This window comes from Streptopelia decaocto (assembly GCF_964273445.1).
Source record: "Streptopelia decaocto genome assembly, chromosome: 7".
Taxonomy (NCBI): domain Eukaryota; kingdom Metazoa; phylum Chordata; class Aves; order Columbiformes; family Columbidae; genus Streptopelia; species Streptopelia decaocto.
The window spans coordinates 40,926,104-40,939,500 of NC_138661.1; the positions used below are offsets into that span (position 1 = coordinate 40,926,104).

Sequence of the window (13,397 nt, forward strand, 5' to 3'; positions counted from 1 at the left end):
ACTGATTGTTGCCTCTCTTGAAAAACAGTATTTCAGCAGAATCCAGAGACTTTGAGAGGGTAAGTGGCAGTTTCATAGTTGCAGATAACTATGGCATAGTCCATCATTCAGATCTGCATTCTAAGCTCACTGCATTTCCTCTCTTTCAGTTATCTCCACTTAAAGTTACTGGCAACACTGTACGAGTCTTGTCAACGTTTTGGCTGTACTATAGACTATTCTTGTGTTACCAAATGTAGAAGTTACCTAAACCCAATACATTAAGGGCAAGCATATTAAAAATACTGAATTTGAGTTAACTTTACCTTTAGAAACCACTTGTCACTGAGCCTCAGAGCTCTGAGGCATTTCTGTGGAAAAATCAGATCCTGAATTGCTTGATTTTGCTATTATTTCTGTAAAGCATTGGAGAGTGATTATTTTGAAAACTGGCTATTGCAAAATAAGTTTAATTTTTTTATTACAAATCTGTAACATCATTGAAGCTGTTGAAAAAAACCAAAATCATATCAAATGCATATCTACACAGTGAATCACGATGTCTCCTATGAAGTTATCATGGTGGATTCCACAAAGCCGCCCTTAAAAAGTTAGAAGTACATAGATGTGAGAGCCTACTTCAAGTCCAGAGTAGCTGGTAAAATAGGCCATCAAATAAAGCAGTCAATGATTATATATTTACAGAATAACCTACATGTGTCCTAGAACTATGGGCTATTCCGTAAATAAGTATCAAAGATTCCTAATTACTTGTTTACATGATAATTAAGAGCTGCTTCATAGGTCGATTTTTTTTTTATACACAGTTCATAGTATCAATCTGCACACAATTACATGATGTTTCTTTAAAGCTACTGTTAAAAAAGGAAGAGAAAGTTAAATAAGAACTAGATTAAAGTTTCATTAAGAATCCAACAAGACCATATCAAGCACAGGTTTAAACATAACCAGTGTATGATTTCAGAAAAACAGTAATGCTCTGACACAAGAAGAGCATCAGCATTTTCCCCCTTCAGGGTCCCCCAGAAACATTCCTATCCAGTTCAGTGCTTAAGTTATTATGTACGTACTGGCCTGAATAGGAACACACACGTGCTTGCACGCTTACCTGAATGAGGGCCTCTAACCTTTCAGACTTCCAATTCTCTTTTAATTTAGTTCTTAGCTCCATATGTTCAGTTGTATCTTGTTTGGAAAAGTTCTTTGTTTAATGTCGCTTATATTTACACTTTGATTTTTTTTTTAAACACCTGAGTGATAATTTAGCCGTCAACTTGTGTCCAGTCAAATATTCCATAAAGCCAAACAATTCTTGTGCTAGTTTTGCACTCTGCTTGTACCAGCTTATATATGAAAAATGTGCATCAGCCATCTCTTGTACATCACCTACTGACCTTTCTACAATGTCCTTACTGTGCCCTTCCCCTTCCACACAAAGTGATTTTAAAAAAAAATTCTTTATAGAAGCCCTGTTTAAATGGTTCACAAAGCAAGAAATGAAGTGAGCTGGAGCCCAGTGAAGACATGATGACTTAACAAACATATAATACTGGAGGCTTGGAGAAGAAATCAAAGCCCAACCAATGAGCAGCCCAAGGCCATTCCAGAAAAAGCTATTCCACCCAGTGACAGCTGGAGACTTCGGATGTGCCATAGATGACAAATCTCACATCAAGAGCTGTGTACCTCTCTCTCATCAGTTAAGAGTAAGTAAAAATGGAACATGAAGTTAAACAGCTATATCAGCCAAGCCGTTTTAGTAAGAAGAATCACATTTAATGAGTTTCTTTCTTGCAATTTCAGATGCTCAAGTACAGCTGGTAGAAATTCATAACAGCCGTAAAGAACTGTGACAGACGGATACAAATAGTACTGCAGCTTAAAAATGATAAAAAACACCTGAAAAAAAGTCACACAACCCTCCCAAAAAAATTTACACTTTGAACCTAAGCCAGTTTTTGAAGATTCCCTTCTCCAAAGCTAGGATGAAGGAGGAAGAAGAGGAGGAAGAAAGTGCAGATGACCTTCCAGCCACAAAGGTCTTGTGCCAATCACTGTGCTTGTGGTGGTGTGTAAGGGGAGATCACCAAGTGCTGATTCTGCAACCACCAAGAGGTTCCTATGGAAATCCAGACCTCAGGCTAATACTGAACACAGAGTGGACCAACGAGCTGCATCAACAAAATAAAAACAAAACTCAAACTAAAAGAAATGGGAAAACCCCAAATAGCACAGATCCACATTTGTGAGAGGGGCAGGAAGAAAGGGCAAGAAGGGAGGTCTATACAGTAAATAGTTGAATGGTTTATGTTACAGATGACTGGCAGTTTTAGAGTCTCTTCCCAGCTCCATTGCTGCTCCAACCCAGAAGGGAGAACTGAAAAGGGAGGAAGAAAAGGTAGGACATCATCATGGAGCATGCAGGATCAGAAGCAGCAGAGTGGGTACGCTCAAATAAGCCCCCGCCTCTTTTTGTAGTCCTCCAAGTTCAATGATCGCCGAGGGGCACCATCTTTTGCTGGTGGAGCCTTGGAGGTGATGGCCAGTGCCTTAGATTCTGTTGGGGATAAGAAAAGAGTGAGGACTGAAATACATGAAAACTGCAGATTTTCACTTGTTGCTTTTACTGACTTCACCACAAAATCACATTTAGCTTCTCCAGTATACACCAGGTTAGGACTTCAGTTAACACAGGCAGTATCTGGTAGCTTATCTTCATAGATGAAACACGTGTAATTTTGACTCTGTTCATTAATCCAGGTTTCTGCCAATAAGTATACTCACGTTGCTTAAGAAAACTACAAACAGGAACTCCTTGCTCCCATTTTCAAAAGCCCACCAATGCTTTTGAAAGAACTACTCTGGAAGAAGTGAACTGTACCATAATGAGCTGGACAATCACATTCCCAAACTCAGCTGGAACACCTACCTGAACTGGGTACCTGAAGATCAATTTTTACATCAAAGTCATGCACTTTGAAAAGATCTTCTGAGAGGTCACTGGCTGATTTAGAGTTCACATCTTTATCCTTCCCTTGACCCTGAAATAAAAACTAGAGGTAAGTCTCCAATCTTTATCCATCCAGATAAACATAGATAAAATGCTTTTTCCTCACTTCTGTCACAAACATACTTAATTTAGCTTTCATACTGCCAGAGAAACTTAATTTTATTTCCCCAAGAAAAAAAACCTGTTTTTTTTTTTTTTTACGATAATGCTCTACAGGATACCTATTTCTTTAACTGAAGTATGCACTTCTACTATTAGTCATAAGCTTCTAGAGCAAGACAGTGAACAATGGGAGGAATATAACAGAGACAGAAATGGAAACTTGCCTTGCTCATGTCCTTTGGAGCATCTGGTAATACACCAGACCCGTATTTTGCATTTAGCTGGGCAAGGATGGCAGCTTGGACAGCAGGATCTCTGGACTGCAGAGGAGAAATAAGTAAGTAAGTAAGTAAATAAATAAATAAAATATACACACACACTGTATTTAAATTAGTCATAACTATACTGCCATTTTGTTAAACCAGTCCTCATATCCATGAATCTAAAACCAGAAGAAGCTGTATATTGGTTATCCCAGTCTTCAGTATCTCAGAGACAACTGAAATCATCCTGATACCTGTGTAATGCACAGGTTACAGACTAAAAGTTATCCTTCAGAAAGTCTCTCTCTGAGAAAATGAGAAATATGTTTCTTGATTATATGGTTTGCTCCTGTGACCAGTCTTAACACTACTGTTAGATGTATTTGCTTTCAGCTTACAGTACTGGCTGAAACACTCTACTAGAGAAAAAAAAAATCTTTAGGAGACTATTTTCTTTATATCATAGCTGTTTACCATAATAAAGCCACTCAGTTATGATTATTTTCTAATAAAGAATTATGTCATAAATAATTATTTAATTCAAGCCCTGCAATAAAGTTCCTTTTGTATATCTTTGCCAGTTTGTGGAGATGGATGAGAGCCAACCTGGCAAGGTTTTTTTAGATACCAGAACTATATACTACTCTAGAACAAGCCAGATTGCCTAGAAGTAGGAGCTGATCACCTTGCTATCGTCATTGATACAGCTAGGTACGGCAGTAGCAGCTTTTGCCACAGTATCACGGGAAGTTTGCGTTAAACTATCCATCACAAGCCCAGAATATCTGGTCTCCTCTCCCCTTCCAGAGATCTTTCAGGAAAGTTGCAACTAAATAGAACCGAAACTCACATCTAAAGCAAACTGTCTTCCCAGAGCTAACTAAATCTGAGTAATTCTACATAGCAGAATTCACTACAGAGGTCTAAACCACAGTACATACCCACATCGCTTATGTCCTTCACACTTTGCACTAAAAAAAAATACTGCTTTTTCCTTCTCTTGGGATAGTGAGACCAGGATCTCACTCAACTACATTTCACCATGGCACCTGGAGTGCTAATAGCAAATGGCACAGTTGGGAATGAATACAAACATTTTCCTTCCTACTCTTGAATTACAATGGTTGCTGTTTCTCTGCAAATTGCCTCAACTGAACTTCAGTATTACACTCACATTAGACACTATTGTGGGCTTGCACTGTCGCCTAGTAAAGGGGTCCATTTGTTGGTTTTTCATGCTGTGACTTTCAGCCTGAAGAAGAAAAAGCAGATGGTTTTCCAGAGTTAGCTACTTGTACCCTTGGAAATCCTCCCACAGCACCCCGTCCATGGAAGCATTCAGCTATATATAATATCGAGACCAGAGGAAAACCAGCAACAGCATTACACATAAAAAGATTTTGACACACCCACAGTCTTATGCCTCACAAGGCAAAACTGTCCTTATTGAATAGAACACAGAAAATAGGTGCACAACTCTCAGGAGAGTTAAGGCTTAACCATTTGTTAACAAGCTTAACTTTTCCTTAATAGAAGTGTTACTGCAGAGAATCAAGTATTTCCTTTACTATTTCATTCTCTGAAGTCTCCTTTCCTATTTCTTTTCTGTACAAAATGCACTAAGTCACTATTACAGTCAGTACTTTGCTGATAATCAAGTTGATCAAAAGGATAAAGCAATCTGCTTTAAAATAATGTAATTTGCCTGTATGAAAGATTTTGCAGATCATTAAAAAAATGGAATAATTTCACCATGCAATTTTCCCCCTTTGCATCATTTCATCTCTACTGGTACAGAAGTATTAATTCAGCACAATTTACCACAAGAGCCTTTTCAGACTCAACGATATTCCATTCTCTATTTCTCTGGTTGATGTAACTGCAGAAATAAAAAAAAAAATGGGGGTGAGGGAAAGAAAGAGAGTGACTGTCACTTATTAATCCCCACACAACACTAACAAAGCCATCAAGATACACATTTCATCAATATATTGTACAGGAAAAAAAGAGAGAAAATCTTGCTGGTAATTTACTACTGCATTAGTTTCTCTTCTCTGTATATTTTGATGGATACTGTTTAAGAAAGAAAATTCCCAATATCTGCTTCTTACCTGATTGCAGAAATGTTTTTTGTTCGTTGACGATCCAGGGCCTCTGCTCTCTCTTCAAGTTCATTAAGCTGATCTTGAATCTGTTTGGCCTTATCTTGGTCCCCCAAGTCCTCAGCCATAGCCTTGAACCAAACAATAACTTATTAGGCACTACTCTCTACCACAGAGCCAGCCAGAGAAATGAGGGACAAACCCATGAATCAGCCAAATAACCCTCTTCCCACTGCAAATATGCAACCCTGCACAGTAAAGAATACAACAAAGAGCTAAACTCTACTTACACTCAAGGCAAACCAGGACTACTTACTCTGAAGAGCTCTGAAAACCTTTGAAAACCCTTAAACTAAATTTAATACTACTATTTACCAGCTCAGGAAAGAAATTATTATTTCTGCAACTGTCAGTTGTCACTTATTTCCACCAGTTCCGAAGTTCCCTACCACACCACCAGGCCAGCAACAGTGGCTTCTTATGCCACCTGGTGACAACAACAAGCAACTGCACCCTTCTGCAATGGAAAACTAATAATTTACATATTCATGCATAGTAAAATGTGGCCAAACAATACAGTTAAGCCAAAGAATGTAGAACTAAAGATTAATATAACCTCTTTGTTTTTACTGTATATGAAGCAAAAATGTCTTGAAAAATAACTACACAAATAAAAACATGATACATCTATCTTCAGAAATACTGAGACTGCTTGTTTACTTGACTTCTCAGCTTTGGCTTCTCAGCACTGTAAACTCTATTTGTTCCAGGAGGTCTACACATAAAGCAGTTCAGTGGCAAGTAAATCCTTCAGCAACGTATTCTTTTCAATGTAAGTGACTGGCCATAAAGTGACAATACAGTCACCCCCTTAGTAAAAGACAGTTTGACCTTTTTTTCCCCCTATTTTAAAAAGTATAGGAAATCAACTTTCAAACACTATTATGGGGTACCCTGGGTGGGGGGGGGGGGAGGGAAAAAGAAAAAGGGTTTCTAAAACAGAAAAACTTAAGACCTTGTTTAAAGGACACAAAAAGTGATTGCTATAATTGTTGGCAGATGCCTTTAGAAAAAGAATGGAACAGCTTTAACTGGGTTCTAACTGTTCTAAACCCAGCAATGAACCTCGAGATCCACCTTTTAGCTGCATAGTTAAAGTCAAGCTTACTGCTGACTACTGCCAAAATCCAGATGAGCTCCACTTCTTCAAAATCAAAGACTGCATTAAGCTTGCAGGCATCATCTCATCTCTCACCTTCTCCTTTAACAGCTGAGTTTTCTTCATAGCATAATTTGGAGGTGCTTTTCTGAACCTTTCCTTCTCTTTCACAATCTGGAAGATGCAAAGGAAACAAGAACATGCAGATATGAAATGTTGATTTCAATGCTTGGACACTAGAAGCATCAGATCAACATCACCTAAGAAATATACTTACTTATACAGAATTTTACTCATGCTCTTTCTCTGCTGCATTTTTAAATTTGTGACTTGGTAATGAGTTACAGCTCCATTCCCCTCACTTACGACCTACAAAATTCTGATACTAATCACATTCGGTCAGCATTAAGCAAGCATTAAACTGCAGAAACTATAATACATCTATCATGATGCTGTTAGCTTTTTGGAACTTGAGAACCAAGTTACCCTACTCAGGTTTGGAGTTCAGAGCTCTGCAACACGTGTTCAAGAAGGGGTCATGGGGCACAAAGGATGAAGTTAATCAGGACTGAGCACCAAGCAACAGCTGGATCACCAGCCTACTCTATCCAGATTTGAGCCTTTTATTTTCTTCTTAAGAAGCAAATAACATTATCATTTTGCTTTGTAACAGCAAGTGCTCTACTCCACAAGTTCCTGTCACCTTTAAGCACTGTCACAGCCTCGCTACAACACAGTTTACCTCCTCAATGTCCTGGTCATTAAACTTGTAGTTGAGGGCTTCTTTGATGGACACTTCCTTCTTGTTTATCTCATCTAGTGTGGGTAGCTGCATCCCAGCAGAGAACATCTAAACACAAGAGACAAAAAGGTTACCTTCCATTCAAAGTATCCTTGGCAGAAAGCTGCTAAGAAGAAACTAAAGTCTGGCGAACTTACCGCTTCCTTCCACTTCATAAACTCACTTTCAGTAAATTCCTGATTCGAGACAAACTCCAAACGAAACACACGTGAATCACTGCCATGCCTGCAACAAGAAAGTGTAACAACATCCCTCTCTGATGGTACAGAGTTGTGGTCTTCAATCTACACGTGTAAACTGACTCAAGAAGCCCAAAATCAGATGCTTCTGGCTACTCTTGTGGTTATCTGTATTCCTAAATTCAGTCAGGTCAGCTATAGTTCAGGTGCCTACAAGAGCTATCAGTAGTAATGCAAAGGAACACTAGACAGAGAGTCTGCCAGACATAGTCACTGAGCTGTGGCTGTAAAACCCTCAGGAAGAAACGGAAACAGGCGTCTCTCACACCTAAACCTAACACACCCCATTTGGTGACCCATGGCATGATCTTCAGAAACACAAAGCTCCTTCACACTTGGATCAGCAGAAGTAACTTTTAAGCAGTACTGAATTATACAATGCTGGAGCCAACCGCAATCTGATTTTTATTTTGATGGCCAGTCAAAGCCAGAAATCCCTAAACATTTTCTGCAGAGCATTACCTTTCACACTACCAGCTAAACTACTATACTGCTACTAAACAATACTAAAAATAGTTGCCATGGTGCGAATTTCACTCAAAGCGTGGAGCTCTCTCCAGAGGTAGCCTAAGAAGTTATTGAATGTCACAACTGATTCAGGTAAGACTTCTTTTTTACTTCACACTTGCACCCACATGCATTCTCCACGTCTTCTTGTTTCTCCCAAATAATTAATATGTTCTTGTCCTATTTCACCAGGATGTTTTGCACTGTAACAGTTAATCTTCATCTCATGACCCAAAGGCTGTAAGAACTGAGAAATCCAATACTACATTCAGCTTCTTCCCTCCAAAGTACCATTTTATGTTGTAACACATATGCCAGGCCCAATCATGTATGCTTTTAAAATGATACATATTTCTAACATCTGATTATAGCAACAACAGAGAAAAGATTTAAAAGAATATTGCAAAGCTCAAGAGGCATATAAAAACAATCACAAGTTACCAACACAAATTAATTTCTCAGATGTCAACACAATCACAAGTCCCAGCATGAGATTTTTTTTTTTAATAATTTCCATTATGCCCAAGGAGGCAAAAAAACAAAACAAAACAAAACCAACAATACCAAACTCAATCTCAACATTCCAGCAATATGTGACATGGCAAGGCTCAGTTTGCTTTTTAGCTCTCATCTCCAAACCACACACAGAACCCTATTTGCTATGAAAAGGACATGAACTCACAAACTCATGAGAATTCCTTTGGTAACTTACCGCAACTGTAATCCTTTGTTTGTCCGCGTACCACCAAGCTGGTAAACCTTTGCAGTCTCTACCACACCTGTTATCTCAGCAACCTACATCAAAGGGTGAAATACACAAGAGAAAGGATGCAAGAGGGGTTTTTTTGTGTTCCTGGAATATATCTGGCCTATTCAAGCCTTTTGACTAGAAACCAAAAACCTTAACCTAACAATTCTAAAGAATTAGTTGCTTCATGCATCACCTTTGAGCTGACAAATTATATCATTTGAACACTTGATGCAGTTTTTCTATTGTCTCAGTTCAACCTTCCTGACCAAATGGCATACACTTTCTTACTTTTTCTATTTCCTTTTCAATTAACATCCGTTTGGGTTAACATTACGTCCCAAATGAAATACACCAGTGCTGCTCACATGCTAAACACAGCCCCTCTGGGGACCTTTTTAATGCATTTTAGAGAATATTATTGCACCCTATGGCTGTGCAGTTACAGCAATGAAACAGAAATACAAAACTGTGTTCTCAAACACCTTCTCTTTTGAGGCACACTGAGGTACTAGAAACAATCTGTAAAAAAAAAAAAAAAAAAAAGAGACCACACAATAACTTGGGAACATTCCCAGAAATAAGGAGTGAATGTTACTCATCCTTACTTGGTCAAAGCAGAGTCCTGAACTCTAGTTTGCAATACAAATTATGAGACAAGAGAGTACGAACCAAAGCTGGAAGAACACGCTTTGTTAGTGCTCCCTCTCTCTTACTAAATATATCTCTTAACCTAGCTGGTCCCATAGATTTATTTATTTTTAAACCAGTCTCTTCCATTTCTTTGCTAGCAATTACTTTTTCTAAATATAAGCAATCTTTTTATGTTAATCACTCAAACAATCACAGGTACTTAAGAATTGCTAAGCTGCAAATATTATACTACAGCATTATAAAAAGAACTAGATCCCTTGGAACTAAACTCACCCGATAAACGGGTTTGCTGTTGTGATTTCCAATGCCAATCCGGACAAAGCAGCCAGTGACTGTCTTGGCAAAGAAGGGCATATGACACCAGCGTTCCAGCTTGTGTCGCGATAACCGTACTCGGTTCAGTTCTTCAGGCAAGGAAACTGGCTGGGATTTAGGGGGAATTTCTTCTTTCCTGATTTGGTGAGAAGGAATAAAGAAAAATGTAGAGACATAATCACCAGAAAAGGGGTTCTCAGCAAGGTGCAGCACGAGTGCTGGCTATTTATACTACTAATAAAAGGAATGATTCATCATGCCCCAGTTGACTGTAGATCCAGTGTTCATGATGCTTAATGTGAAGTCCCAGACTTGTGACCCACTGCCCCTCCTACCAAAAAGCAGAAAGACCCACACACCAAGGCAGTTTGTAGGCCAGTGCTTTAAGATAAGCCAGCACATACCTCTGCCCTGCTAACATACCAGGGTGCTGCAGCTGCTAAACTGTAGGACTAAACAAATCTCTGAACAATTGTGTAAATGGGGCTAAAGGTAAGAGCAGGGAACTAAAGCTGCAAAACCATCCAAGATAAATCACTTCCATGTACCATGATATAAAAGCCAAGGACTCAAATTTGAGCAATGCAAGTGTGCCCAGAGGCAAAACAACTTCAGAGACACTTAACTACACCTAACAATCCTCTAAAATGGCATGTGTCTACATAAAGTAGATCTCTGTTTTTGAACATACACTTAAAAGTAATCATAGTCCAATGTTTACTACTTACTCTTCCTCTTCATCAGAGGACGAGGATCTGGATGAGCGATCACTTTTCTCACTAGACTTATCATCCTCCTCCTCCTCTTCATCATCAGAGTATACTTCACTAGTTTTTAATGGCTGTTTTTTTGCAAGCAATTCAGCTGTGGGAAGGAAGAGAGAGAATAAGGAAAAGTAAGCTGCAAATCTTCTATGGAAGTTTCCTTTTAGAGCCGAAACTTTATTGTTTGGGAAAAAAAATAAAAAGAGGCAGACAGGTGTGAATTTTACACTGGATAAAAGTGCCACATGTTCAAAAACACTAGGAAGCTAAGAACTCCATTGTATATATTCAAATAGAAATCCAAGTATTTAAAAGGATCTTAAATCTCAGTTACACTTATCTTCAGTCTCCCAACTTGACTGCACATAGCAATACAAGACGGGTGTAACAACTGGATGTACAAGATAAAGCTATTATGATGAGATAACTCATTGTTATTTTGCAAGTGAAAAGAAAATCTCATGTTTGGAAAGCAGCTCAATAGAACCCAGTAGAGTAATAAAATGGGTTGCATCAAAAGTCTGTGGCAAAATGGACAAGATGATGAAGAAACATGCAAATGTAGAGAAGGTAGCACAAGTACAATAAATACAGTTTGGATGGTTCAGAGGTTAAAGAACATAATTTAAGTGACCAATACACAAACTAAACATTACTAAATGCCATTCAACGGGCTAGAATTAAAGTTTGCTTTGTTTTCAGACCATTCTGGGGAAGGCAGGGGGAAGGAAAAGAGCATCAGTGGTACCAAACAATACCCTAGGTGGTCATATTGGGCAACGGTCTGAGGAAAACACAGACGGGGAATTCATTCACTCCAAGGTGTAGGGTTGTGGCATTGATTCCAAACAGAAAGTAGCACTTTCCAAAAGCTGTAATAATGCCTCAGATATTGTAGCAATAGCAACATGCTTTCATACCTGTTCTGTTCTTCCTTTTCTCTCTTTCTGCTTTTAGCTCCTCCATTGCCTGAGATTTCTTGTCAAGCTTCTCATCCCGCTTTGATCGTCGCTCTTTGTTATGTGACATGACCTAAAAACATGCACAGAAAGACCCTCAACATTAACTGCAATCCATACATTGAATGCATTAAACAAGATTGCTTGCGCACTTTGAAAGCTTTTCAAATATAAACTACTAACAAACTTGATTTTGAAAACAGTTTTTTTCAAGTTCATTTTTACAGAGGCTAGGGAGAGGGAAATCAGTCTGAAGTATATTTATTTTTTCTAATTCATATCAAAAATAATGAACATATTTACACCTCAACATTTCTGCCACCAAGTTTTAGTCTCAAAACTCCTCCTTAAAAAAAGCACTAGAGAAATAAAATTGAAGTATTCTGCAACTACTAAGTAACAAGGACAAATTGCATCAATATTATTCTCATTTGCCTCTCCTTCTGCAAGGCCAAAACAAGGCACTTCTTCTCATTCATTAGCAAAGAGAAAAGTTATGTTAAAAGATACTTAAAGCAAAAATAAAGTTGAGTGTGAAGTCTGCAATATAGTTCCAAATCTTAAATGCTGTAAGTCTTCTGATATTTTACATTTCAGGTCTATCTGGAATATCAGGTAGCACAGAATGCAACTTCTATAATAATCATAATAGACAGTCACTTGAAGTAAGTTGAAGTAATTTCTAGAAGGCACTGTAAAAGAACTCCACATAAGATCCTTTTATATATACATATATGTACATTAGTCTACACATTATGTATTTTACATATGGGCTATATAAGTTCATATACACACAGAGTTGGGAGGGGTTGGGAGATAAGATTTAGGTGTTAAACATTTATTTCACTGGAAGATAACAAGGAGTGAATTGCATGCTGGAGATGCTCTCCTCCATTGCAAAAAGACAGAAGGGACAAATGCAAACAACAGGCAAGATGAATCCCATCCCATTCTGGACGCCCATCTGTCCAGACTCTATAAACAGTTAAGGGCAAGGTCTTAACCATTTGAAACTACAGACGACTAGGAGAGGAGCACTGCTGGACCTCATCCTCACTAACAAGGAGGGTCTGGTTGAAGCAGTAAAGGTCGAGGGCTGCCTTGGTTGCAGCCACCATGAAATGGTGGAGTTCAGGATCTCATGTGGCAGGAACAGAATACCAAGCAGAATCGCAACCCTGGACTTCAGTAGGGCAAACTTTGGCCTTTTCAAACAATTGCTAGGGGAAATCCCATGGGCGAGGCTGTCTGAAGGTAAAGGGGCCCAGGATAGTTGGTTAGCCTTCAGGGGCTGCTTCATCAAAGCTCAAGATCAGAGCATCCCAACATGCAGGAAGTCAAGGAAGGGAGCCAGGAGACCTGTGTGGTTAAACAGGGAACTGCTGGGTAAGCTGAAGTGGAAGAGGAGAGTTTACAGATCATGGACGGAGGGGCTGGCCACTTGGGAAGAATATAAGGCTGTTGTCAGAGGGTGTAGGGAGGCAACTAGGAAAGCTAAGGCCTTTTTAGAATTAAACCTGGCGAGAGGGGTCAAGGACAACAGAAAAAGCTTTTTCAAATACATGGCAAACTAGAGGCAATGTAGGTGCACTGATGAACAAGGTGGGTGCCCTGGGGACAGAAGATATAGAGAAGGCAGAGTTACTGAATGCCGCTGTTGTCTCTGTCTACTCTGCCAGAGGCTGTCCTGAGGAGCCCCGTACCCCTGAAGCCCCAGATGAAGTCAGGACAATGGAGGAGTCTGCCTTAGTTGATGAGGACTGGGTTAGGGAG

The 13,397-nt window shown here is 39.0% G+C and overlaps 1 protein-coding gene across 1 annotated transcript in view; it reads right to left on the bottom strand.

The window, feature by feature from the left end:
* Nucleotides 1-433: 433 nt before the first annotated feature.
* Nucleotides 434-13,397, bottom strand: part of RTF1 (RTF1 homolog, Paf1/RNA polymerase II complex component) — a 30,395-nt gene continuing 17,431 nt past the window's right edge. The window contains 13 exon segments of the mRNA XM_082057503.1: nucleotides 434-2,557; nucleotides 2,930-3,041; nucleotides 3,337-3,432; nucleotides 4,550-4,627; nucleotides 5,197-5,254; nucleotides 5,487-5,608; nucleotides 6,733-6,810; nucleotides 7,379-7,486; nucleotides 7,576-7,663; nucleotides 8,897-8,979; nucleotides 9,860-10,037; nucleotides 10,630-10,765; nucleotides 11,586-11,697. Of these exon segments, the coding sequence (XP_081913629.1) occupies nucleotides 2,451-2,557; nucleotides 2,930-3,041; nucleotides 3,337-3,432; nucleotides 4,550-4,627; nucleotides 5,197-5,254; nucleotides 5,487-5,608; nucleotides 6,733-6,810; nucleotides 7,379-7,486; nucleotides 7,576-7,663; nucleotides 8,897-8,979; nucleotides 9,860-10,037; nucleotides 10,630-10,765; nucleotides 11,586-11,697 (1,356 nt within the window). The 3' untranslated portion in view covers nucleotides 434-2,450.